Source organism: Rhinolophus sinicus, chromosome 3 (assembly GCF_057876585.1).
Source record: "Rhinolophus sinicus isolate RSI-liver-muscle chromosome 3, RSI-T2T, whole genome shotgun sequence".
Lineage (NCBI taxonomy): Eukaryota > Metazoa > Chordata > Mammalia > Chiroptera > Rhinolophidae > Rhinolophus > Rhinolophus sinicus.
This window is the reverse complement of record NC_142503.1, coordinates 131276575-131300934: the sequence shown is the minus strand read 5'-3', so window position 1 is coordinate 131300934 and position 24360 is coordinate 131276575. Positions and strand designations below refer to the sequence as shown.

General features: G+C 34.9%; 1 protein-coding gene across 6 annotated transcripts in view; it reads right to left on the bottom strand.

Annotated features, from left to right (window-relative positions):
- KATNBL1 (katanin regulatory subunit B1 like 1) overlaps positions 1-24360 on the bottom strand; it is a 79134-nt gene that overhangs the window by 11534 nt on the left and 43240 nt on the right. For 5 of the 6 annotated variants that reach the window (XM_019752883.3, XM_019752881.3, XM_074327938.2 and 2 more), the window contains 3 exons: positions 23994-24083; positions 23097-23190; positions 15952-17413 (listed from right to left, as the gene is read on the bottom strand). In XM_019752883.3, the coding sequence (XP_019608442.1) occupies positions 17381-17413; positions 23097-23190; positions 23994-24083 (217 nt within the window). In that variant the 3' untranslated portion in view covers positions 15952-17380. Of the gene's footprint in view, positions 1-15951; positions 17414-23096; positions 23191-23993; positions 24084-24360 lie in introns of those variants that run through there. The other variant, XM_074327937.2, reaches the window with a different exon arrangement.

The following is a 24360-nucleotide window of genomic DNA, read 5'->3' as shown; positions in this document are numbered from 1 at the left end:
TTTTCTTAAATAGTTTTGTTTATCTTCACTAGGGTATTGGTGGGTTATAATTTAGCCACAGATTAGATCTGATCTTGCCAATTTTGATGCAAAAAAGGTTTTAATATCTACTAAAACCTCCACAGTTAAGGAAAAATACAAGCAGAAACACCTTTGATTTCTTGCTATATTTAGCAAAAATAACTTTAAGTAGGACTTTTTATTTCTTGCTCCACCTATAACTGGAAAGGCACAGCACCATGGGAATGAGTTTGTGTGGTGCTGTAGTAGCAAAGACACATGATTAAAAGTATATATAAATATAACAGGTATGAACTCCTAAGATATATTTTATATTTTATAGATAAATAATTGCTATCAAGAAGTAAGACTTAGTAGAAACTGATCAAAATATCTATATAAGATTTAATATGTATAATACAAAAGAAAAAAACATTAGGCATATATCTTGAGAGAATAAAAGATTCTTTGAAGAATCATAAAATTCATGTATGTGTTAAGGACGATAGTAATACCTATTTAATTAAATTCCATTTTCGAAGGTCATTAGATTGCCTCCATGCCTCTTTCCTACCTCCTTTCTCTTACTATTCTTGGAGAGGAATATAGCTTAATGGTTAAGATGACAAGTTCGAGAGTCAGCGTGCCTGCTTTGCCACTTATGAGCTAAGTAACCTTGGGCAGGTCAGTTAAATTCTCTGTACTTCCATTTCCTATAGGACAATTATAATACCATACGGTTTTGGGGAGGACAAAATGAGTTAATATATGTAAAGTCTTCTGGTCACTTCCTGAGAGTGTTACCTATTATCTCCAGCAACTTTTTCTTCTGAGGGCCTTCAAATACAGCAAGGACTATTAGGCTTCTAAAAGGGTGAAATATTTGTGTTCGTTAGCATGATTTTTGATGAGCAGTAACATATGTACAATATCAACAAGAAGTCAAATGATTACTAATGTAAAACTGCAATCAAACACTAATGACTCCTGGGAGAAAAATGAGGGGGTGGGGGAGGAGAAAAAAAAATATTACCTGATTCTTATAAATCTGACTTGGGCAAATTGTCTTGGGTAAATAGGTATAAAATGCTAGAAGAGCTCAGGAGTAGAAATCAAGATTTGAATGTAGGAGTCAAAAATGTGCTTGTGGGGACATGATTGCTGGTGCTTCACAGAAATGTTTACATTCTCTAAAAGTGCAGAAGGAATCACAGATGCAATCAAGTGACTCCGCAAATCCTGTTAGAAGGTAATCAATCGTTCACTGAGTACTCTTCCAAATAAAGTGGAATGTTCCCATACAGAAATTCAAAGCTTATAATCAACTAGCCGTTGTATATTTATTCAGATCTTTACTTCTAAAGTATATTTAAAAATGGGCAGGTTAGGCTACAGTGAATGAGCTAATCTTATTAAGCATTAAGGATTTAGCTCAGCTTCCGGCCCAGGTTTCAGAAATATAAAAAAGGTTTCTGTTAACATAAAATATTACCTAATCTGTCTTTCCAAGCTAAAGTCGTCAAGATACTCTTCCTCGGTGGTGTCAAAGCAGAAATTGTATAGTATGTGGAGGACTTACCACAAACCAGAGTTAATTATCATTTTGGGGTGCTGAGCTGAAGTCAGACTTCTCAATGCACGTAAATAAAACCCACTTCATCTGATAATCTCTCTGAGCCTCAATTTTCTGAAGTATTTAAAACTCTGGGTCTCCTGATCCTAGTCCAGTGCTCTTTCTCCTCTGTCACAATACTTGAGACTCTGCATGTGCTAAGGAACGGCTTTTTCTGAATCCATAAAAGGAAAAACTCAAATTGCCCAGAACATAAGCAACTTTGTCTGGAATTAAAAGTTCAGCAATTTCATTTGAGATAGTTCAGGGAATGTATTTATTCTAGGCTAACCACACCCCTAACACAGGGAGTGCTATTGGCCTATGGCTTTATCTTGTGCATTAGGAATGCAATCTGCAGTCATTGCATAACCACTGTACAACGCCAATTCCACCAGGCAAAGATATTATAGCTAAGATAGTATCTCAGGGAAAAGGAGATGAGGGGTAAGTGTATTTAAAGGCTGTGATTTTACATAATTTTTTTCCTATAAAAGATGATGGCATCACAAACCCAAAGGAGATCTACAGTTTTGTTTTTAGCTATTACTTATAATTAAAATGTGACTTTTCCCTGAAGAGCCAAAAGTAGCAATTTATTTTATTTTATTGTTTTTATTTTGTTCTTTAGATTCCACATGTGAGATCATATGGTATTTGTCTTACTCTGTCTGCCTTATTTCACTTTGCATAATACCCCCTAGGTCCATCCATGTTGTCACAAATGTTAAGATTTCATTCCTCTTATGGCTGAGTAATATTCCACCGTATATATGTACCACATATTCTTTACCCAGTTATCTATTGATGGGCACATGGGTTGCTTCCGTATCTTGGATATTGTAAATAATGCTGCAGTGAACATATAGGGGTGCATATACAAATTAGTGTTTTGAATTTCTTCGGATAACTTCCCAGAAGTGGAATTGCTGAGTCACAAGGTAGTTTATTTTTAATTTTTTGAGGAACCTGTTTTCCATAGTGGCTGCACCAATCTGCAATCCCACCAACAGTGCACGAGGGTTCCCTTTTCTCCACATCCTCGCCAACATTTGTTTGTTGATTAATTGATGATAGCCATTCTGACAGGTGTGAGGTGATATCTCATTGTAGTTTTATTTGCATTTCTCTGATGATTAGTGGTGTTGAGCATCTTTTCATATGTCTATTGGTCATCTGTATGTTCTCTTTAGAGAAATGTCTATTCAGGTCCTCTGCCCATTTTTTAATTGGATTGTTTGTTTTTTTGGTGTTGCATTGTATGAGTTCTTTATAAATTTTGGATAATAACCCTTTATTAGATGTATTATTGGTGAATATCTTCTCCTATTCAGTAGGTTTTCTTTTAATTTTGTTGATGGGGTTCTTTGCTATGCAAAAACTTGTTAGTTTGATGTGGTCCCATTTGTTTATTTGTTTTCCCCTTGCCTGAGGGTATATATCAAAAAAATATTACTAAGAGCAACGTCAGAGTTTACTGCCTATGTTTTCTTCTAGGAGTTTCATGGTTTTCAGTCTTACATTTAAGTCTTTAATCCATCGTGGGTTTATTCTTGTATATCGGAGAAGAAGGTGGTCCAGTTTCCCCAACCTTTTATTTCATAGATTGTCTTTACCCATTTGTACATTCTTGACTACTTTGTCATAGACTAATTGACATATAGGTGTGGGTTTGTTTCTGGGCTTTCTAGTCTGTTCCACTGATCTATGTGTCTCTTGGTATGCCAGTCCCATGCTGTTCTGATTACTATGGCCTTGTAGTATAGTTTGATACCAGGTAACGTGATACCTCCAAGTTTGTTCTTCTTTCTCAAGATTGCCGTGGCTCTTTGGGGTCTTTTATGGTTCCATATAAATTTTAGGATTGTTAGTTCTAGTTCTGTGAAAACTGCCATAGGTATTTTTATAGGGATTGCATTTAATCTATAGATTGCTTTGAGTAGTACGGACATTTTAACAAAAATAGCAATTTAGAAAGTGTTACTGCAACAATTCATGAAAAAAAAAGTGGAAAATGGATACTTAGAATTTGCCAAGCAGCCATTTTCTTAATATGACACAATCATGGAGGGCATATATATTCCAGTCGACTCATAATCTAAATTAAATACAAACAAGGATGTACATGGCATGTAGAAGAAAATCTAAAAGCAATGTATCATAAAGGAAGGTGAAAAAAGTCAACATTATTTTTAGCAAAAATTTGAATTATATTAGTTTCTTTGATGGAGCATTCACCTCAGCTTCCAAAGGTATTAATAGCTAAACAAGATAGTCATTATTGCTAACTACAGGCACTATGTTGCACAGAGGATCTCTAGAATATCTTCATCTTGTATAACTGTAACTTTATACCCACTGAGAAACTCTCCATTCCTCCACACATGCCCTGGCAAGCACCATTCTATTTTCTGCTTCTGTAAGTCTATTTTAGATACTTTATTTAAGTGGAGTCATGTAGTATTTGTCCTTCGGTGACTGACTTATTTCACTTAGTATAATGTCTTCCAGGTCCATTGTGTTACAAATGGTAGGATTTCCTTCTTTTTCAAAGCTGAATAATATTCCATTGTATGCATAAAACACATTTTTAAAAAACCCTTTTGTCTGTTGATGATTATTTGGGTTGTTTCCTTATCTTGGCTATTGTGAATAATGCTGTATTGTACACTTAAAATTTTGGTAAGAGGGTAGATCTCATGGTAAGTGTTCTTAACACACACACACACACACACACACACACACAAGGACACAAGGAAATTTTTGAGGTGAGGGATATGTTTATTACTTTGATTATGGTGATTGTATCACAGGTATACACCTATGTATATGTTCAGACTCATTAAATTTTATGCATTAAATATATGCAGTTTTTGTATATCAATTATATCTCAGTAAAGCTGTAAAAAAATTAAAATAAACTTAAGATGATTTGGAAATGGTGTAACCAGAATTCTTCTGGGTCGAGTTTTTAGGAGGACAATTTCCAAGCATCTACCCATTAAACAAGTCATAATATGCAGGGAAGAATAGAAAGAATCCAAGACAAAATGTCCTTGAAAGTTGTACCTTAATCCACTTGATGACACTATTCTCAAAAGACATGTGGATAATGAACTAATATGTAAGTATGGATATCATATATTTAACTTCGAAGTAAACAGAGATGGCCACAGTATACAAAACGCCCTATTAAACTTAATTATTGAGTTTTGATTATAAAGGTCTGCAGAACCTATAAACACAAGGTAAATAGCTTTACTCCTAAGCAGCTAGTCATCTAGTAAAACATAACATGCACTACATTAAGAAAAAACTTTAAAATGTTCAATATACTACCCTACTCATTTGAGTACGAAATTGCTTAGATCTGGGCCTTCCTAAAGTATACATAAGAACTAAGCCTTCAAAGTCTTTTCCATAGTATGGTTTTAGAATCTCATTGAATTTAGCATTTTAGAACAACTCTTTGAGTAAATTGTTGCAGCCACTATGGAAAATAGTTGGAGGTTCCTCCAAAAATTAAAACTAGAACTACCATATGACCCAGCAATTCCACTTCTGAGTATTTATCCAAAGAAATCCAAAACACTAATTCTAAAAGATATATGTGTCCATATGTTCACTGAAGTATTAATTATAATAACCAAGATATGGAAACAACCTAAATGTCCATCAACAGAAAACTGGGTAAAGAAGATGTGGTACAAAGATAGAACAGAATATTAATCATCCATAAAAAAATGAAACCTTGCCACTGTGACAACATGGATGAACCTAGAGGATATTACGTTAATTGAAATAAGTCAGACAGAGAAAGACAAATACCATACAGTTATACTTGTATGTGGAATCTAAAAAAACAAAATAAATGAACAAACAAAACACAAATTCATAGATATAGAGAACAAACTGGTTGTTGTCAGATGGGACCAGGGTGGGAGGATGAGTGAGAAAGGTGAAAGGGATTAAGAAGTACAAATTACCAGTGATAAAATAGCTACGGGGATGTAAAGTACAGTACAGGGAATATAGTCAATAACATTGTAGTAATTATATATGGTGTCAGATTGGTATTAGACTTATGAGGTCGCCACTTCATAAGGTATATAAATGTCTAATCACCATGTTGTATACTTGAAACTAATATAATATGGTATGTCAACTGTAATTGAAAAATAAGTTTAAAAAAATAAAGGGGCATCTGAATTAAAAGAAAAAAAAAGAACTCTTTTGAGGAGAGGGACTGTGCCTAACCTTTGTGCTTAACATCAATAAGTACATAGCAAGTAATCTGTTGATTATGTACAGTCTCATTGTCTCAACCAGTTGACCTCATTACTCACTGGGTATCTGGTAGCTCAATGCCTCTGTTTAGCATCCGGAAACAATGACATGTAGTAAACAGAGAACTTTAGACATAGCCTCCATCATACCTGTTACCAGTCATTGGGACGTAAAACCACCTTTTTAATTTTCCAATAAATGTTTTGGGAAACTTAGTTGTTATATGACTTTTAGGGAGCTGTATAATCAGAATGACTAATAGAAGAAATTTCTATTAATCTAATTTGAATAAAAAAATTTCCATAGATTCAACTTTAATTTTGAAGCTGTGTTCTTTATATAAACAGTTGTTAACAACTTAATTGTTGAATGTTGAATCAAATACGTTTCTTAAGTATCTTTAAATGTTTGGCTTATAATAGTTGTATATGTATATTCCTAAACTATCAGAGTTACAATTTACTCAGATCACTGCTAATAAATATTAGTAGAATGTACTTGAGGAAGCTTTTCCTTCTATATAGTCAGCTGTTGCTTTTTTCTTAAAAGAAAAGATGGATCAAGAGATAAAAGTAGCAGACATGAAACTCACACCACATGTGATATGATAAATGAGGGGTGTGCCAGCTGCTACAAGCAGCTCATGGAAGCTGTGTACATTTTATAAATATCTTTTAATTAAAGTATTTGATTTCAAAGATATATTGCAGTTCCTCAAATATCATACTAGTCAACAGCTGAATTAACATTTAAAAGAAAAGCCCTAAGTTTTATGTCATTTAAACACAAAACTTATAACTGAGTCCTCCTATATCAGTTTATATTTTCAAAGATTAGGTCCCACTAACCTAATAAAGGTAACAGAAAAAAAAAAGCCAGATTATTTCTTTTCATTTAGTTCTAATTACAAAAATATCTCATTTGTCCAAGAAAATCTTAAGAAGATATATGGTGTAATATTATCTCAAACATTAGCTACCATGTTTCCCTGAAAATAAGACCTAGATGGACCATCAGCTCTAATGCGTCTTTTGGAGCAAAAATTAATATAAGACCCGGTCTTATTTTACTATAAGTACACATATAGTACTTATAGTACACTATATAGTATATACTTATACTAAAATAATACCGGGTCTTTATAATAAATATAATATACTATAACATAATATAATATGACATGATATCAGGTCTTATACTAACTTTTGCTTAGTGTTTTCGGGGAAACATGGTACACTCTTGAAGATTACACCAAACATATGTCAATAATTATAATTAGTATAGCTAACATTATTTAATTGCAAACATATGTCAATATTTAATGAAATTTACAGAAAATAACTAGTTTACATAATTTACCAAAGTATATTTCTAATTATCACCAGAAACTTTTAAAACAAACTTTAGATATTTCATATTTTGAAGATTTGTAGAATGAAGTCATTACACGTATTAATCTAATTACATGGATTCAGACAGAGCAGAACTGATTGAATAAATTATTAGATGAAGGCAACAATAAATGGCCTGTAATCAATACTATCATTCTTAAAAACCTAACAGATTTATTTTGTTTCAAGTGCTAGATAGTCACCTTTCAAAACTAATTTTATCTTTATTTTACAAGGTCATAAATGACAAAAACTAAAAAAATAAAAAATACTTGAGCATTTAAAAATCTTTAACTAGAAGGGGACTAACAATGTTCCGTTTGCTCTGATTTGCTGTAAATTGGCTCAATAAGTGTGAGTGAAAGAAAGCAAAACTATACTAGATTAAATCACCAATAACTTATGTAAAGAATAAAGTTTAATAGTTGTCCTTTAAAACATTTAAATGGTACTTTGTGAAAGCAAACTTATATAAAATGTAGTCTTAGAATTGATGAAGACTAAGGAATTTTGCCTAGTTAATAGTGTAAAAAACTAATACATTATAGAAGAATGATATTCAATAATAGTGCACCCATTTGTAAGAAAATCGCCCTCCCTTTACTCTGCATAGATATAATAATCTTTAAGGTTGACTATAGCTTAGGATAGTAGGTTAAGCCTACCCATAGGATAATATTCACTATATGTGTATGTGTGTGTGTGCATGTGTGTGTACACACAAATATATACACATACATATATATATATATATATATATATATATATATTTAGCTTTACCTACTTGTGTTGCTACTATTCAGCATTAATTAATTTTTTCTCCATTTTTAGCATTAAATTTCCTCCAGGACAGAATGCAGATTACTTTTTAATTAAGAATATACAGGAGAATACCAAGATGGTGCAGTAGGGAAATGCCGTGCTTACCTTCTCTCACAGCCACATCAAAATTACAACGAAATTACAAAACAACCATCATCAAGAATCACCTAAAATTTTGCTGAACCAAAGCTCTACACTAAAGACATGAAGAAGAAGCAACCTTGAGACAGGTAGGAGAGGCAGAGATGCAGAATAGGTTGGTCCCACGCTTGCATGTGACCATTACAGATTGGGAGGGATATTTTGGCTGTGGAGGTTCCCCCCCACACACACAAAGGAGCAAGAGATCCCAGCCCCACCCCAGCCCAAGAGTCCAGTGCCAGGGAGAGAAGTCCCCACAATTTCTGGTTGTGAAAACCAGTGGAGTTTTTGACTAAGTGAGACTGAGTGCGACTGCACTCCCAGGCATTCCTCTTAAAAGGGACTGGCAGACTTACCCACCAATGGAATCACTGAGCTCATTCTGAGCTCCAGCACTGGTCCAGCAGCTGGAAAGGCGGCAGGGACATATGGTGGGGAATTGAGTTGTCTGGCTTGGGATGGGGGCTGGAGAGGCATCTTTCTCCTGGATGGAGGAGCTGGCAAAAGCCATTGTTTCTTTGTTGAGCCCTCCCCCTTTCTGGCTTGCAGATACAGGTGGCCATATCTGAGTCTCTGCTGCTCGTTCACCACGCCCTAGCGATTCGAGACCCTGCCCTGCCCAACTTTCGGGCACACCCAGGCTGCTTTCAGTGGCTTTTTTTGTACAAACTGCTTGCCTTAGCTCAAGCTGCAGACTTTCCTAGGATCTCTCAAAGGTTCACAGAACTCAGACAAGCAGCATCTGGCTTTAATGTGTCCTGTACCTCTGGCTGAGCAGCCCTAAGCTCAGCACTAGTGGCAGTTGGCCTTGGTTCACGGCTTGGACTCTCAAGGTGTATCCAAGCAAGGCCACAGGTGGCAGCCATCTCCAGATTTCTTTGTGGCTCCTGTCAGGTGGCCCTGGATGGGGTACAGGCTGTGGCTGAACTTGACCTACAGCAGATCTCCTCCAAGGTGGTCCTGAGGCTGGTGCCCCCAGTGGCCAGCTTCAAACTGAGCTGTAGCATCACCCAGCCACCTCCAAGTATCACCCAGCCACCTCCAAGTATGACCCACCCAAGGACCAGATTGGGCAGGCACCAGAGTCCTACAGAGGCAGATCCTGTTCTGTAGGGTCAGCCCCTGCACAACAACTCTTCCACTGTAGTCAAGGCCAGTCCTCACAACCAGTGAGCCCAAGGGTTAGTCCCTCCCATTGATGCCCCTCCCAATTATCTACCAAAGCTCAACTACAAGAGAAGGGCACACACAACCCACACAAGGGACACACCTGGAGTATGTGGCTCAGGTGACCAGAAAGACTGTGCCACTGAGCCCCAAAGCACACCTACTATATAAGGCCACTCTACTAAGACCAGAAGACATAGCAGCCCGACCTAATACATAGAAACAAACACAGGGAGGCAGCCAAAATTGGAAGACAAAGAAACATGTCACAAACAAAAGAATAGAACAAAGCTCCAGAAAAAGAACTAAACAAAATGGAGACAAACAATCTATCAGACGCAGAGTTCCAAACACTAGTTATAAGGATGCTCACTGATCTCAGGAAGAACTTTAACAAAGAGATAGGAAACATAAAAATGGAGATAGGAAACATAAAGAAGAACCAATTAGAAATAAAGAATACAATAATGGAAATGAAGAGTATAGTACAGGGATTCAACAGATTAGATCAATCAGAGGATCGAACCAGTGACATAGAAAATAAGGTAGCAGAAAAAACCCAACCAGAACAGCAAAAAGAATCCAAAAAATTGAGGAGTTTAAGGGACCTCTGAGACGTCACGTGTCCCAACGTTCACATTATGGGGGTACCAGAAGAAGAGAGAGAGCAAGGAATTGAAAACCCATTTGAAGAAATGACAAAAAACGTCCCTAACCTGGCAAAGAAAACAGATATACAAGACTAGGAAGCACAGAGTCCCAAACAAAATGAACCCAAAGAGGCCAACACCAAGACACATCATAACTAAAACGGCAAAGGTTAAAGACAAAGAGAGACTCTTAAAAGCAGCAAGAGAAAAGCAGTTAGTTACCTACAAGGGAGCCCCCACAGGACTGGCAGCTGATTTCTCAACAGACCCTTTGCAGGCCAGAAGGGACTGGCAGGAAATATTCAGAGTGATGAAAAGCAAGGACCTACAACCAAGATTACTCTACCCAGCAAAGCTATCATTTAGAACTAAAGGACAGATAAACAGCTTCCCAGACAAGAAAAAGCTAAAGGAGTTCATCATCACCAAACCAGTATTACAAGGAATCTTCAAGGGATTTCTTTAAGATGGGAGGGGGTTGGGGATGGGTGAAAAGGGAAAAGGATTAAGAAGTGAAAATTGGTTGTTACACAGTAGTCATAGGGATGTAGGGTATAGTATAAGGACTGTAGTCAATAATACTGTAATAACTATATATGGTAGAAGATAGGTATTAGATCTATCAGGATGATGGAGGAGGTGAAGGGGTTGATGGCAAGGTGAGAAAGGTGAAGGTATTAAGAAATACAAATTGGTAGTTACAAAATAATCATGGGGATGTAAAATATAGGGAATGTAATCAATAACATAGTAAAAACTATGTAGTGCCAGGTGGTATTAGTTAGGGGGATCACCTCCTAAATTATATAAATGTCTAACCACTATGCTGTACACTTGAAACTAATATAAAATAATATTGAATGTCAATTCTAATTGAAAATTTAAAAAAGGGGGAAAGATCAATAATATTGAGATACCATGGTACAGTGTCAGGTGGTTGCTGGACTTATGGTGATCATTTCTGTAGCGTAGGAAATAAAATCAACAATGTGGTAACAACACTGTATAGAGGTAGGTGGGTACTGCTGAGTAACTACGATGTACATCTGAACTAATATATTGCATGTTAGCTGTATTTTAATAAAAAAATCTTTAAAAGAGGTCTTTCTGGGTAGTGAAAATAAATTAAAATAATGTATTTAAAAAAATATATAGAACCTAAAGAACACTTATTTAGGCAGAAGAGAAATTTATTCAGTTATATGCACCTGAATAAATAGCCTCCATAGAAAATGTTTTAAGAGTGATCAGGTTATTAGGAACTGATTTATTTGGATAGGGCTGAATCTTAAAAATCAAATCTTCGTTCTACACTCACTCAATTTTTATGTATTGCTTAATATTATGTCAGTTTCATATATAAGGACTGAACTACTGTTTATATAGAAAATTATGTTTGATGGCTAGAGGAAATACACCACAGTATAAAAATAGAAATTTTGTTCCCAAATACTTAGGATTATTTAAACAAATCTATTTTTCTTTTCAAAATACAAAAATTATATTTCCTCTTATAAGACCTCTTCCTAACATTAAAAAAAAAAAGTAATGATTAGCAATGGTCAAAGAAAACAGAATCCTATACCAAGGATGCTTCAAAAGTAATTCATAAATATTTTTTGGCCTCTTCCAATATCTCCAAAGAAAATTAACAGTAACTTCTCAGAATATGAAGGTTTGACAGGGAAAAAAATTTTATATAACTTTTTTGTATAAATCCATTTGTATTAAAAAATGCATACACATAGAAGAAAATATAGCAGGATAAACACAATTGTTCCTCTAGGTGGATGAGATTATGGGTATTTCATTTTCTGTGTATTATTCTACTTTCATAAATAAATATGAACTACTTTAGTAATTTAGTATAGTCCTCACTTTCACAGATCTTGTATGGAAAGTAGAAATCAAACCATAGAAAAACAAATGTAACAACCTCTAAGAACCAAACACATTTTAGCTAAGGTTTTATTTTGTTGTAGCATGAACATTTATCAATCAATTTCCTAAAACAAAAAAGTGAGAGAAGAAAACTGGGTATTTTTATTCTAGAATTACTCATTGTTAGCTGTTACACTATCACAAGTAGCTTCACATTACTAAATTACTTCCTCATACAATGTATGCACAAAGATGTCACACCATTTGCATTTATTCATAAGAATTAAATGCCTACTACTTGCCAGGTTTTGTGCTAAGGACTGGGGATGTGTCACAAGAGCACATAGTCTCTGGTCTCATGAAACTGTCAGTCTAGCTGGGAAGACAGGTAATAACAATTACAAAACACTAATAAGTAGTGTTAAGAGAACAAGGTTGAGATAAGAGTTACGGCAGAGACTGCTAACAGCTGTCAGAGAAGGCTTTCCAGAGGAACAGTGTTTAAGCTGAGACCTGAGGCTAAGAAAGTGGTAATTGTGAACGTGGGGGAGAAGAGTGTTCAGGCAAATGAAACATTTGGAGAGAAAGTGTAATGTTTTCTGGAAACTGAAACAAGTTCATTCTAGTCGGAGCATTGGAAGGGGAGGAGGTGTTGAGGGATTGTAAATCGCACTATTCAGACTCTCCAAAGATAAGAGTCCTTAAGGAGTGACATGGTAAGATTCGGGCTTTACAGACTATTCTAGGGCAGCATGCATGGAGAGTAGGTTGTAGGGATGTAGGGCCAATGCCAGAGTCAGGAGGCTGCTGGAATAATGTAGACTAAGATAATAGCAGGAGAGGTGAAGAGACGTAGAAAGATGAAATTGGGGTGGGGAGTGTACCAACAGGATTTGTGACTTGGAGATGATTCAAAGATGATTTACAGGTTTGTGGCTTGATAACTGCTGATATTGGGGCTATTCTATGAGAATGGAAACCCAGGATCCACCAAGAACAGACTTTTTGTACCTGTATGTGTGTGGCGGGGGAGGAGGGCTGGTAGGGTTGGTGGAAGGGAGTGGAGGTGGAGAATTAGGTCAATTCTAGATATATTTAATTTAGGGTATTGGTAAGGCTTCTGGTCAACAGTAGGCTGTTAGTAGGGTTTCCAGGCAGGAATTCCCACCCATTCTCAGGAATTCTTTTTCGCTTTCCTGTTCCCAAATCCCGAGATAGAAACTGTTTTCTGTTCTCCTCGATGAATGATTTCCACAAAGTGACGGCCAATACTACCAACCACCTGGGTTCAAGGAGCCGATTTTCCCGATTTCCTGACAAACTTTTCTCGGGATTCGGGAATGGAACAGCGAAAACAATTCCAGAGCACGGGCAAGAATTCCTGCCTGGAAACCCTAGCGGTAAATAGGGAAAATGTCTACGACACATTGTGAGTAGTACATTTATTTCCCATTGTGGGTATTACTGGGTTCAAGGAGCCAATTTTCCTGATTTCCCGACCAACTTTTCTTGGGATTCGGGAACGGGAAAGCGAAAAAAATTCCTGAGAACGGGCAGGAATTCCCACCTGGAAACCCTAGCTATTAGTTAAGCTTTGGGAGAGTCAAGTTATATGCAGATTTTTGACTGGGGGGAGGGGGCAGCTGCACCGTTTTATACTTAATTTTTACTGGTTTGATTTTAGCATACTGTTAAGTCAATAATCTGACCCAGGGAAAATTATAATGACTACAATATCTGAAATATTTTAAGTACAGCACTGTAAAATATACTCAGTATACTGGGTATATGATATGCAGTATTTTATTGCTCTACTTGGTGCTGTTATTGAATCACTTGATCTATATTACAAATTAGAAGCATACAGTGTTTAGGGAGGAACTTTTTATTCTATATTCCTGTTACAGAATAAAACAAGAGAGGAAATAGTGTGTCACAAAGTTTTATGACAATTTTCACAGCTAGAAGAATTGGAAATTTAGGAAAAAAGAGTAACATAGGAGTATATACCTACCTACAAATGTCCAACAAATACTATTTCCATCTGAAGAAATCCAGACAATAAAAATCTGTATTGAAAGATAAGAAGTAGTGCATCCAAATGGATCACTGCAGTTGCGTCCGCTGCTTGTGATTCTATTTTTTTCCTTTGAACAAAGGCAACTGACATTACCATCTTGTTCTTAAATAGGAAGAAAGATAACTGAGAATAACTACCAAAAGAACTATGTTTTGCCTTTTCAGACTCCTTGACTAATTTAAGTAACTAAATATTTAAATGATTTATATTATCAATATATTTAATAGCTGATCATTACTCAAATTAGTTATCCATTAATGTTAATTATATCAATAATTTGCAGAAATGTTCTAAGTTTGAGGAAATCACTATTCCAAAGGCCAGAAATATAGCCTTGAACCCACACAACGATTTTTAAGATTAGGACGTGACATGTACCAAGTATGTTTAGGGGGATTAGGATTTAATTCCTAGGTACCCCTTAGACTTCAGTGCTGATATTAATGATTAACCAAAGTGGATATAGATATTTATATCCAAATTCTCCAATCTCAGGATTCATGTACATAATCTATGTCAATTATCTTCTAACTTATTACCAAGAGATTCATTTTGAAAACCATCTAATACTTCCTGCTTCCTAACTTTTAACCCTTATTCTGATCATGATCACACATTACAAAATCCATTCACTTCATTCCTAGTAGAAACAAATTACTTGGTTATAACCCTCTATCACCTTAATAAACTACCTGGCCTTAGACTTGCAAAGCTAGCAAAGAAAGTCCAGGACAGAAAACCTAAGAAGGTAGAAGAGGTAGTAAGGCATAGAGATCCTGGGTAGGCCCTCCGTTCTGTATACTGCTTAGCAGTACAGCAACAAATGAGCAATGACAGACAGCAATTGTTCTAATCTAGGTCAATACAACAGCCACAATACTTTGTAAACACTTTCTTTGGCTCTTTCTGGAGATCAACACTGTTCTGATTAAATAGAATGAGAAGAGCCTCATAGCAACAGAAGTGTTCAACAATATTTACTTATCTAACATCCTTTATCCAAGAATCTTAAAAATCACCTAACACTAGTCATAACTCAGTAACCGAAAGAGGTAGGTACTAAGGCAAACTGCAAAGGCCAAGGACAGAAATTAGGAGTGTGTGCTACTGAACAATCTTTGTGAGCTAAAGACTCTGCTTTCTTATATGCTCCGAGTATACAAAATAGTGTTATCTACTCGCCTTCAACAAACTCGAAGTTAGGCACAAGGGCTCAGTGTTAACAGGATAGCACCTTTTCTTACTGTTCTACTTGTATTGTACTTAATTTTTACTGAAGTTTGATTTATAAAGTTAGATTTTTAGAAGATACTGTTTAGTCAATGATCTTACTCAGAGAAAATTATAGTGACACAGTATTTTAGATATATTATTTTTAATACATTATTTTAAATATTAGATTAAAAGTCTACAGTATCACATATACCAATTATTTGAGCTATCTATTTGAGGTGAAGGGTTTATGCTAAGCTATACACACCATCTTCCTTGTGACCAAGAACTGAATTTGTGAGATGGATGCCTAAGAGAAGGTGCAATCTGTAGCCATGAATAAGTTTTGTATGTGTGTAAAGTTAATGAATCTATAAAAGGCTCCAGCTCCTGTCCACAGCCTCACTAGCACCATGCTCTGAGTTAACTGGTTCAAACTGTTAGATAAAACAGTGATAACTAAAGGAACAGGAACAAAAAAAGGTTATAGTTCATCATCTTAAGGTTTCACAGGGATGACGCAGGTTTCCGATTCAAATTCCCACCCCCTGAAAATCAACTTCTTAAATAACTCAATTCTCAAATCAGAGAAGTGCAGTAATCTGAAATTATTCTAAAGATTTAAGAAAATAGCCAATTACTACAAATGATGTTCCCTGTGAGGAATAACACATAGCTATATGAACTATAGTTACACAGAAGAAGAACTCAGTGAAAGGTAACATTTTTAATATTTTTAAAGCAAGAAAGATGCTTGTTGAGGACTCACATCAGTAGTCGCTAATTGGGTAAATACTAAAGACATTCAAGTGCTTGAAGGATTACTGCATAGAAATTTGATTACTAACAATTTCTTTGCTCAGATGCCTTTTGGGCTCATTAAAGACGAGATGATGTACCAACCAACAGTGGTATTTAAATCTCAATCATTTTCAAGATAGGCTAAGATATACAGCTGTGAAGACATTCCAGAAGTGGGTTCATTGACACTAAAACAATGGTATTTAAAACAAAAAAAGACCTCATATAGTCTGCTGGCATTTCATACCAACCATTGGAGGAGGTAGTAATATAAAGTGTTGGAATTTAAAATACAAGTCAGCACTAACTGTAAACATTTCTAAATCATTGTATGCAATTCTTTAAAACATATGTAGTCAAAAAGAATTAGAATTCATATAAAATGAGAATTTAAAAAGCAAAAAATAGAAATATTTAGTGAATTTACTCAAATGAAGGAAGCTTAAATGATACAGAACTGAAAATATTAGAAATCTATATACAATAGAAAGTGAATATAAATTAGCCAACTCCATGAACATTTCCAGCAAAGCATTCATACAAATACATATTCACCTTTTCTTTAATATAGGAATAACACATACATACATGACATGATGATTCTGGCAAAAAAAATCAGAGATATTAAAAATATTCTCAAGTTTTAAAGATGGTGTGGAGTAAGTTTTAACAACATTCTATATGAATGGAAACCCCTGATTTGAGTCCATGATTTTATCATGCCAGAAGCATGGTTGGTTTTAATTTTTTTAAAACAGACATTGGTATCATACACATTGGCTTATTAATTAAGGCATTTTGTATACACAGTATTTCAGGATGCACAAAAAACTTTTAGTATTGATTATTTGTTATGATGTTTTAAAACTGTCCAAGTCTTTTCAACATAAGAAAATAGCTGCACACATTTGAGTGTTTTCTTATAAAACACAATCTTAAAAAAAGTAATGATGATTGGTCTTTGTGGTTCCTAGTGATAAGTTGTCTTATGTTTTTCACACAGTATAAAGTATATTCTTATGCAGGATTGCATTAAGATCCAGTAGTTCTTAAACAATGTCACCAAATACCATTTAATCCCAAACGCAGCAAAGGTGAGCAATCTTCATAGTGCACTCTCACCTCATTGAAGTTGAAGCTGCTCCTCTCGGTATTTTTCCACTTCAATGTGAAGTAGATTGTTAGGGCTTCATTAGTGGTTTCATTATGTGGTTTAAAAAAAAAAAAAAGGTTTTGATTTCTTCCATAGTTCACAGTTCTCTGATGAGACATTTTGGAAATCATATAATCCAGGGATGTTTTGAATAATCAAACGCTCTTTACTAGGTGAAGTCTCTCAATGCAACTGTAATAAATAAGCATCTACATCCTTAGAGAATAAAACAAAAACATTTTATTAGCTAGTACAGTAAATACACATATACACAACCCATTTTCTTCTCCCTTTTTGTCACTTGATTTACCTTAGTTTCCCTTTAAATCTTTTTGAGGGTAAAAGATGTGTCTTACTCAACTTTTTAATCTGCATTTGTTTAGCACAAGGCCTGGCACAGAGCATGTGCTCAATAAATGTTTGCTAAGTGCTGAGTAAATGGTTTGCTTCCTATGATCAAGCAACTCTGCTTTTATAGCCAGGCAAGATCATTAAATCGTTCACAGCCATTCCTTCAATACTATATAAACTCTAAGCCAGTTTGATGACAGCCTCTCTTTCTGATTCCTACCCTCAAGAAAATTACAACTGAGGATTTAATATTGTAAAAGAGGTTTAATCATAGCTGAAGAAACTTTGTAGAACTTTTAATCACTCAATATTGTCTTTATCTTAATCTCATGTTCTCAGCTTCATGTTTATAAAGCTTCTCTCTTTATAAAAAATTAAAATCGAAAACAAATTTCCAAGGAAACAGTAATTTTTCAGTTCTATTACCAAGAATGTAAGACCACTCCTGAACAGTGTGAAATATCATGTATGTTCTAAAAGTTCCATTTTCTGGAACTACCTTATGAGCCAGCAATTCCACACCTAGGTATCTATCTGGAGAAATGCAAAACTCTAATTCAAAAAAATTTATGCACCCTTATGTTTATTGCAGTACTAAACACAATAGCAAAGACATAGAAACAACCAAAATGCCCATCAGAAGACGACTGGATTAAGAAACTGTGGTACATTTATACAATGGAATATTACGCAGCCATAAAGAAGAAGGAAATATTACCATTTGCAACAATATGGATGGACCTAGAGAACATTATGTTAAGTGAAATAAGTCAGACAGAAAAAGACAAATACCATATGATCTCACTTATATAAGGAATCTAAAGAAAAGAATAAATGATTGAACTAATCAGAAACAGTCTCAGACAAATAGTAACAAGTGTTAGAGAGGCTGTGGAGAAAAAGGAACCCTCATACACTGTTGGTGGGAATGCAGACTGGTGCAGTCACTATGGAAGGCAGTGTGGAGGTTTCTCAAAAAATTACGAATAGAATTACCGTATGACCCAGCAATCCCTCTCCTGGGTATCTACCCAAAAAATCTGAAAACATTTATACATAAAGACAAGTGTGTGCCAATGTTCACTGCAGCTTTATTTACGGTGGCTAAGACATGGAAACAACCAAAATGTCCTTCGATAGATGAATGGATAAAGAAGATGTCGTATATATACACAATGGAATACTATTCGGCAGTAAGAAAAGATGAAATAGGACCATTTGTGACAACATGAATGGATCTTGAGATTATAATGCTAAGCGAAATAAGTCAGACAGAAAAAGCAGAGAACCATATGATTTCACTGATATATGGTATATAAACCAAAAACAACAAAAGAACAAGTCAAACAAATGCGAAACAAAAACTCATAGACACAGACAATAGTTTAGTGGTTACCAGAGGGTAAGGGGGGAGGTGGGTGGTAGATGAGGGTAAAGGGGATCAAATACATGGTGATGGAAGGAGAACTGACTCTGGGTGGTGAACGCACAATGCGATTTATAGATGATGTAATACAGAATTGTACACATGAAATCTATGTAATTTTACTAACAATTGTCACCCCAATAAACTTTAATTTAAAAAAAATAATAAATAATCGTATATCACCTTTAAAGTGAAAAAATAGTCAACCTACCTTTAAAAACAAAACTGAAATAAAACAGAAGAATTAAAAAAAAAAAAAGAAACAGTCTCAGAGACATAGAAGAAAAAACTGAGGGTTGCTAGATGGGAGGGGGGTGGTGGAGATAAGGGGGAAGGTGAGGGGATTACAAAGCACAGTTGGTAACCACAAGATTGCCACAGGGAAACGAAAGTCAATTTTGGGAATGCAATGAATAATGTTGTAAAGATTTTGTAGGGTATTCGATGGATAGTTAACTCATTAGAGAGACCACCTCAGGGATGATGTAGATGCCTGATCACTGCACTGTACACCTGAAGCTGAAGTTGAACAATAATGAATGTCAACTATAATTATACATATATATATATAGAGAGAGAGCTACAAGAAGCGGAGTACAGCATTAGGACCAGAGACAGTGAAAATATAATGGTTGTGTGCGATATCAGAGGGGTAGTGGATGGGGGGAGGGAGGTTGACACAGAGTGAGGGATATAAACGATAAATGTCTAACTATTACATTGTTTTGTGTACCTGAAACTAATAAAAAAATTAATTTAATTAAGAAAATAAATAAAGTTCCATTTTCTATCAGCTTTTACTTTATTTCCCCACCCCAATTATCAAAAATACAACAACAGAAAAACACTTCTGAGAAACTGATTTCTGTTTATAAGATTTTCTTCATCGTTAAGAATTCTACAAAGTACTCTTTATTTAGAAAACCTTGAAGACTTCACCAAAAAGTTATCAGAAACAATAAACGGGTACAGTGAAGTTGCCGGCTACAAATCAGTGTATAAAACTCCACTGCATTTCTATATACTAATGATGAAATTTCAGAAAAAGAAATTAAAAAAAACAATTCCTTTTACATTTGCAACAAAAAGAATAAAATACCTAGGAATAAACTTAACCAACGATGTGAAGGACCTATACACTGAAAACTATAAGACATTTTTAAAAGAAATCAAAGACACAAAGAAACGGAAAAACATTCCGGGTTCATGGACTAGAAGAATCAACATACATAAATGGCCCTATTACCCAAAGCAATATACACATTTAATGCAATCCCCATCAAAAGCCCAATGGCATTTTTTAAAGAAATGGAACAAAAAATCATCAGATTTGTATGGAACTACAAAAGACCCCGAAGAGCCAAAGCAATCCTAAGAAAAAAGAACAATGCTGGAAGTATCACATTCCCTGACTTCAGCTTGTACTACAGGGCTACAATAATTAAAATAGTATGGTATTGGCAGAAAAACAGACACACAGACCAATGGAATAGAATTGAAAATCCAGAAATAAACCCACATAAATATCGACAGATAATTTTTGACAAAGGAGACAAAAACATACAATGGAGAAAAGAAATCCTCTTAAATAAGTGGTGCTGGGAAAATTGGAAAGCCACGTGCAAAAGAATGAATCTAGACTGCTATCTGTCACCATATACCAAAATTAATTCAAAATGGATCAGAGACCAAAACATAAGACCTGAAACAATAAACTGTACAGAAGAAAGCATAGGTACTAAACTTACGGACCTTGGGTTCAAAGAGGATTTTATGAATTTGACCTCAAAGGCAAGGGAAATAAAAGCTAAAATAAATGAATGGGACTATATCAAACTATAAAAAGCTTCTGCACAGCAAAAGAAACCATCAACAAAACAAAGAGGCAACCAACCAAATGGGAGAAAATATCTTCAAACAACGCCTCTGATAAGGGGCTAATATCCAAAATATATAAGGAGCTCATACAACTCAACAACAAAAAGACAAACAATCCAATTAAAAAATGGGCAAAGGACATGAACAGAAACTTCTCCCAAGAAGACATACCGACGGCCAACAGATACATGAAAAACTGCTCAACTTCACTAGCTATTAGGAAAATGAAGATCAAAACCACAATGAGCTATCACCTCACACCTATTAGAATGGCTAGACAAATAACTGTTGGAGAGGCTGTGGAGAAAAAGGGACCCTCATACACTGTTGGTAGGAGTGTAGATTGGTGCAGCCACTATGGAAAACTGTATGGAGGTTCTTCAAAAAATTAAGAATAGAATTACCATATGACCCAGCAATCCTTCTCCTGGGTATATGCCCAAGAAATCTGAAAACATTTATTATAAAGGTATACATATGTACTCCAATGTTCACTGCAGCTTTATTTACAGTGGCCAAGACATGGAAACAACCAGTGTCCTTCGATAGATGATTGGATAAAGAAGATTGTGGTTTATATACACAATGGAATACTACTCTGCCATAAGAAAAGATGAAATACTGTCATTTGTGACAACATGGATGGATCTTGAGATTATGCTAAGCGAAGTAAGTCAGACAGAAAAAGTCAAGAATCATATGACTTCACTGATATGTAGGATATAAAACTGAATGCAACAAAGGAATAAGATAAAGAAAGAAAGAAAAACTGATAGACACAGACAACAGTTTAGTGGTTACCAGAGGGTAACGGTGGGACAATGGTAGAAGAGGGTAAAGGAGGTCAAATATATGGTGATGGAAGGAGAACTGACTGTGGGTGGCAAACACACAATGTGATACACAGATGATGTATTACAGAATTGTACACTTGAAACCTATGTAATTTTACTAACCATTGTCATGCCAATAAATTTAATTAAAAACAAAAAGAATTCTACAAAGTAAAATTATAAACAGTGGTAACACACTTCGTTGATATACCATTTTGCTCCTTTTCTTGAAAGTATCCCAGAAGATTTTTACACGTTAGTCCATAACATAAACGCTCTTACTTAGAATATTGTATTTTTTTAAACCGAAGAATGGTTTTATATTTCTGGCTAAAGTACACTGATGATAGCAGTTTGCTCAGTAAAAGAATGGAAATATTTCTTAATGATGTTTTTTTTCTGCAATTACATGTATTTTATATACCAGTGTTTTCTGGAGTTTTAATATTAATATCCAAGCTAGTAATGTACCTTTTCCTTTAAGGGGCAAGAAAATCAATAAATACCAATGTCAAATCATACTATGATTTGAACAGTTTACTTTCCCAAAGAGCATGGTATTAGCAAAAGCCAAGTAAAAATATCATACCCCCAAGTCATTTAATTGTATTCCTCACCTCTTTTTTTTTTTTTCTTTCAAATCTCATTATTTTATTTTTTAAATTCTGATGCACTTTACATTCTAGTCCATAATATATCTGCTTTACTTTTTATTTAAAAGTGTCATAGGTTATTTTTAATTAGGTAAAAATGACTCCAGAAATATGAACCTCATTGATTCAGTGGCTATGGCTAGCTCTTTCCCATCATCATGCCTCATCCCATCCCTCTTGGGAGTGTATCTGTTGGTGATGATTAGCAACCATATGACCAAAGGGAGAGTATCATCATCAGATTTCCATTATGGGAAGATCATTGTGCAATGAAGGATACATTGAAGGCGGGAACACTAGAGAAAGGAGGCTAGTGGTCCAGGTAAGAAATAATGAAAGCCCAAACTGTAAGCAGTTATTCCTCACCTCTTGCTTCCTTTCCTGCGTGTCACTGGTCTTTTGGATGCCTTCCTTACCTGGATTTTTAACTTTTTTTCAAATATTTTTATTTAATTGGAACGAGGTCATTAAATAACCTCTAGCACATTATTTTTGTGGCTGTATCTGAAACATATTCAATGGCTAATAATTCTTGTGTTCCCTGCCAAAGTCACATTCGTATCCAGAAGATATTTGCAAATATGAAATTGACTTTAGACCTTGTGAGTATTAAAGTATTCTGCCTAAAGATGTGGAAGAAGTCATTTAAAAATGTACAATACTATTGTATTATATTAATGTATAATATTATTTCTATATTTTAATTAAGCTTAAATATTGATTTTAACCTTAAATTTTAAAGCTTAAATATAGATTACCTTAGCTATATTACCAGTATATCCTGGAACCAAAGTAAGATGGTTTTCTTGCTCCCACAATCCACTTAATTGTTCTTTTAAAATCTGAATATTTCTAGGAGAAAAAAAGAAAAATTAGAATATAAATATACAATATGGATTTTCGTAAATATTTTTAATCAAAAATTTAAAAATTTTCAAGTATTTATCAGAGAAAATTACACTATTTGAAATCAAGCAACTCTTTAAAATAGTACATACCATCATGGAAATTAAAGGTTACGTAGTTGTTAACTCAACTAAGAAAACGAGGCATTGGAAGCATTTGGACACCTGTTCTTGTATATGAAGTGTAAAATTTTGAGAGACTAAAAAGAAAACTATGAACTTTAAGGAGATTGTTGGGAGTTGTTTTTGTTTCTTCATGATAATCTGGCTCATTTAGTAGAATACCCACACATTTTTACATCGAGGCAATACACAAATTGTTATGATTATAATATAGGTTTTAGAATTGTAATCAGCCACAGTGGATTCTCAGGTTAATGCCTAGGTAGCCAAAGGACCCTGCAGGATGCCTCCATTCCTGTGCCTCATCACTTCCTCCACTAAAGGCCATCTCCTTTTCTCTCCCTTACTCATTATAATGGACACAAGGGTTAAACTACTGCGGTGCTTTTGCCTTCTAAAATGAAAAGTAGGGCTCTCCTAAAAGAGATACAGGGGTTTACTGGTCTGTGGAATTCAACTTCCATGTGTAATTTTCACATGGACAGTATCCTAATTTAATATTTCTCTGAAAATGAAGAGAATATTATATACTGATGATCATGGAATAAAAACATCACCAAGTTTAATCAAGCTGCTTTTCTGAAAAATTTTTTAGTAGCATGAGGTTATCTTTAAATGTATACTCACCCATCATTTATAATTTCTGTTTTGGAAGATAGTTCTGACCACCACCTTTTTATGACTGCTTGAAGCCAGTTTAAGCCAACTATTATATACCTGAAATGACATTTTGTTACAAAATTCAAGTGTTTTCATCCAAGAAGCCTTTACAAAAGAAGATACTCTCCCCTACTCAACACACACACACACACACACACACTTTCCCTCTTTAAAAAACTTATTTCACTACTTTCACAAAACTGTATTTTTTGTAACTTGTTTATAGATGCTTTTGTAATTGTTCTCTGGTCACTTCTTTTCCTAACTGGGCTATAAGCAACTTGAAGATAAAAACCTGTATGTCTCATGGAGCTCAGTCTACTACTATGCACTC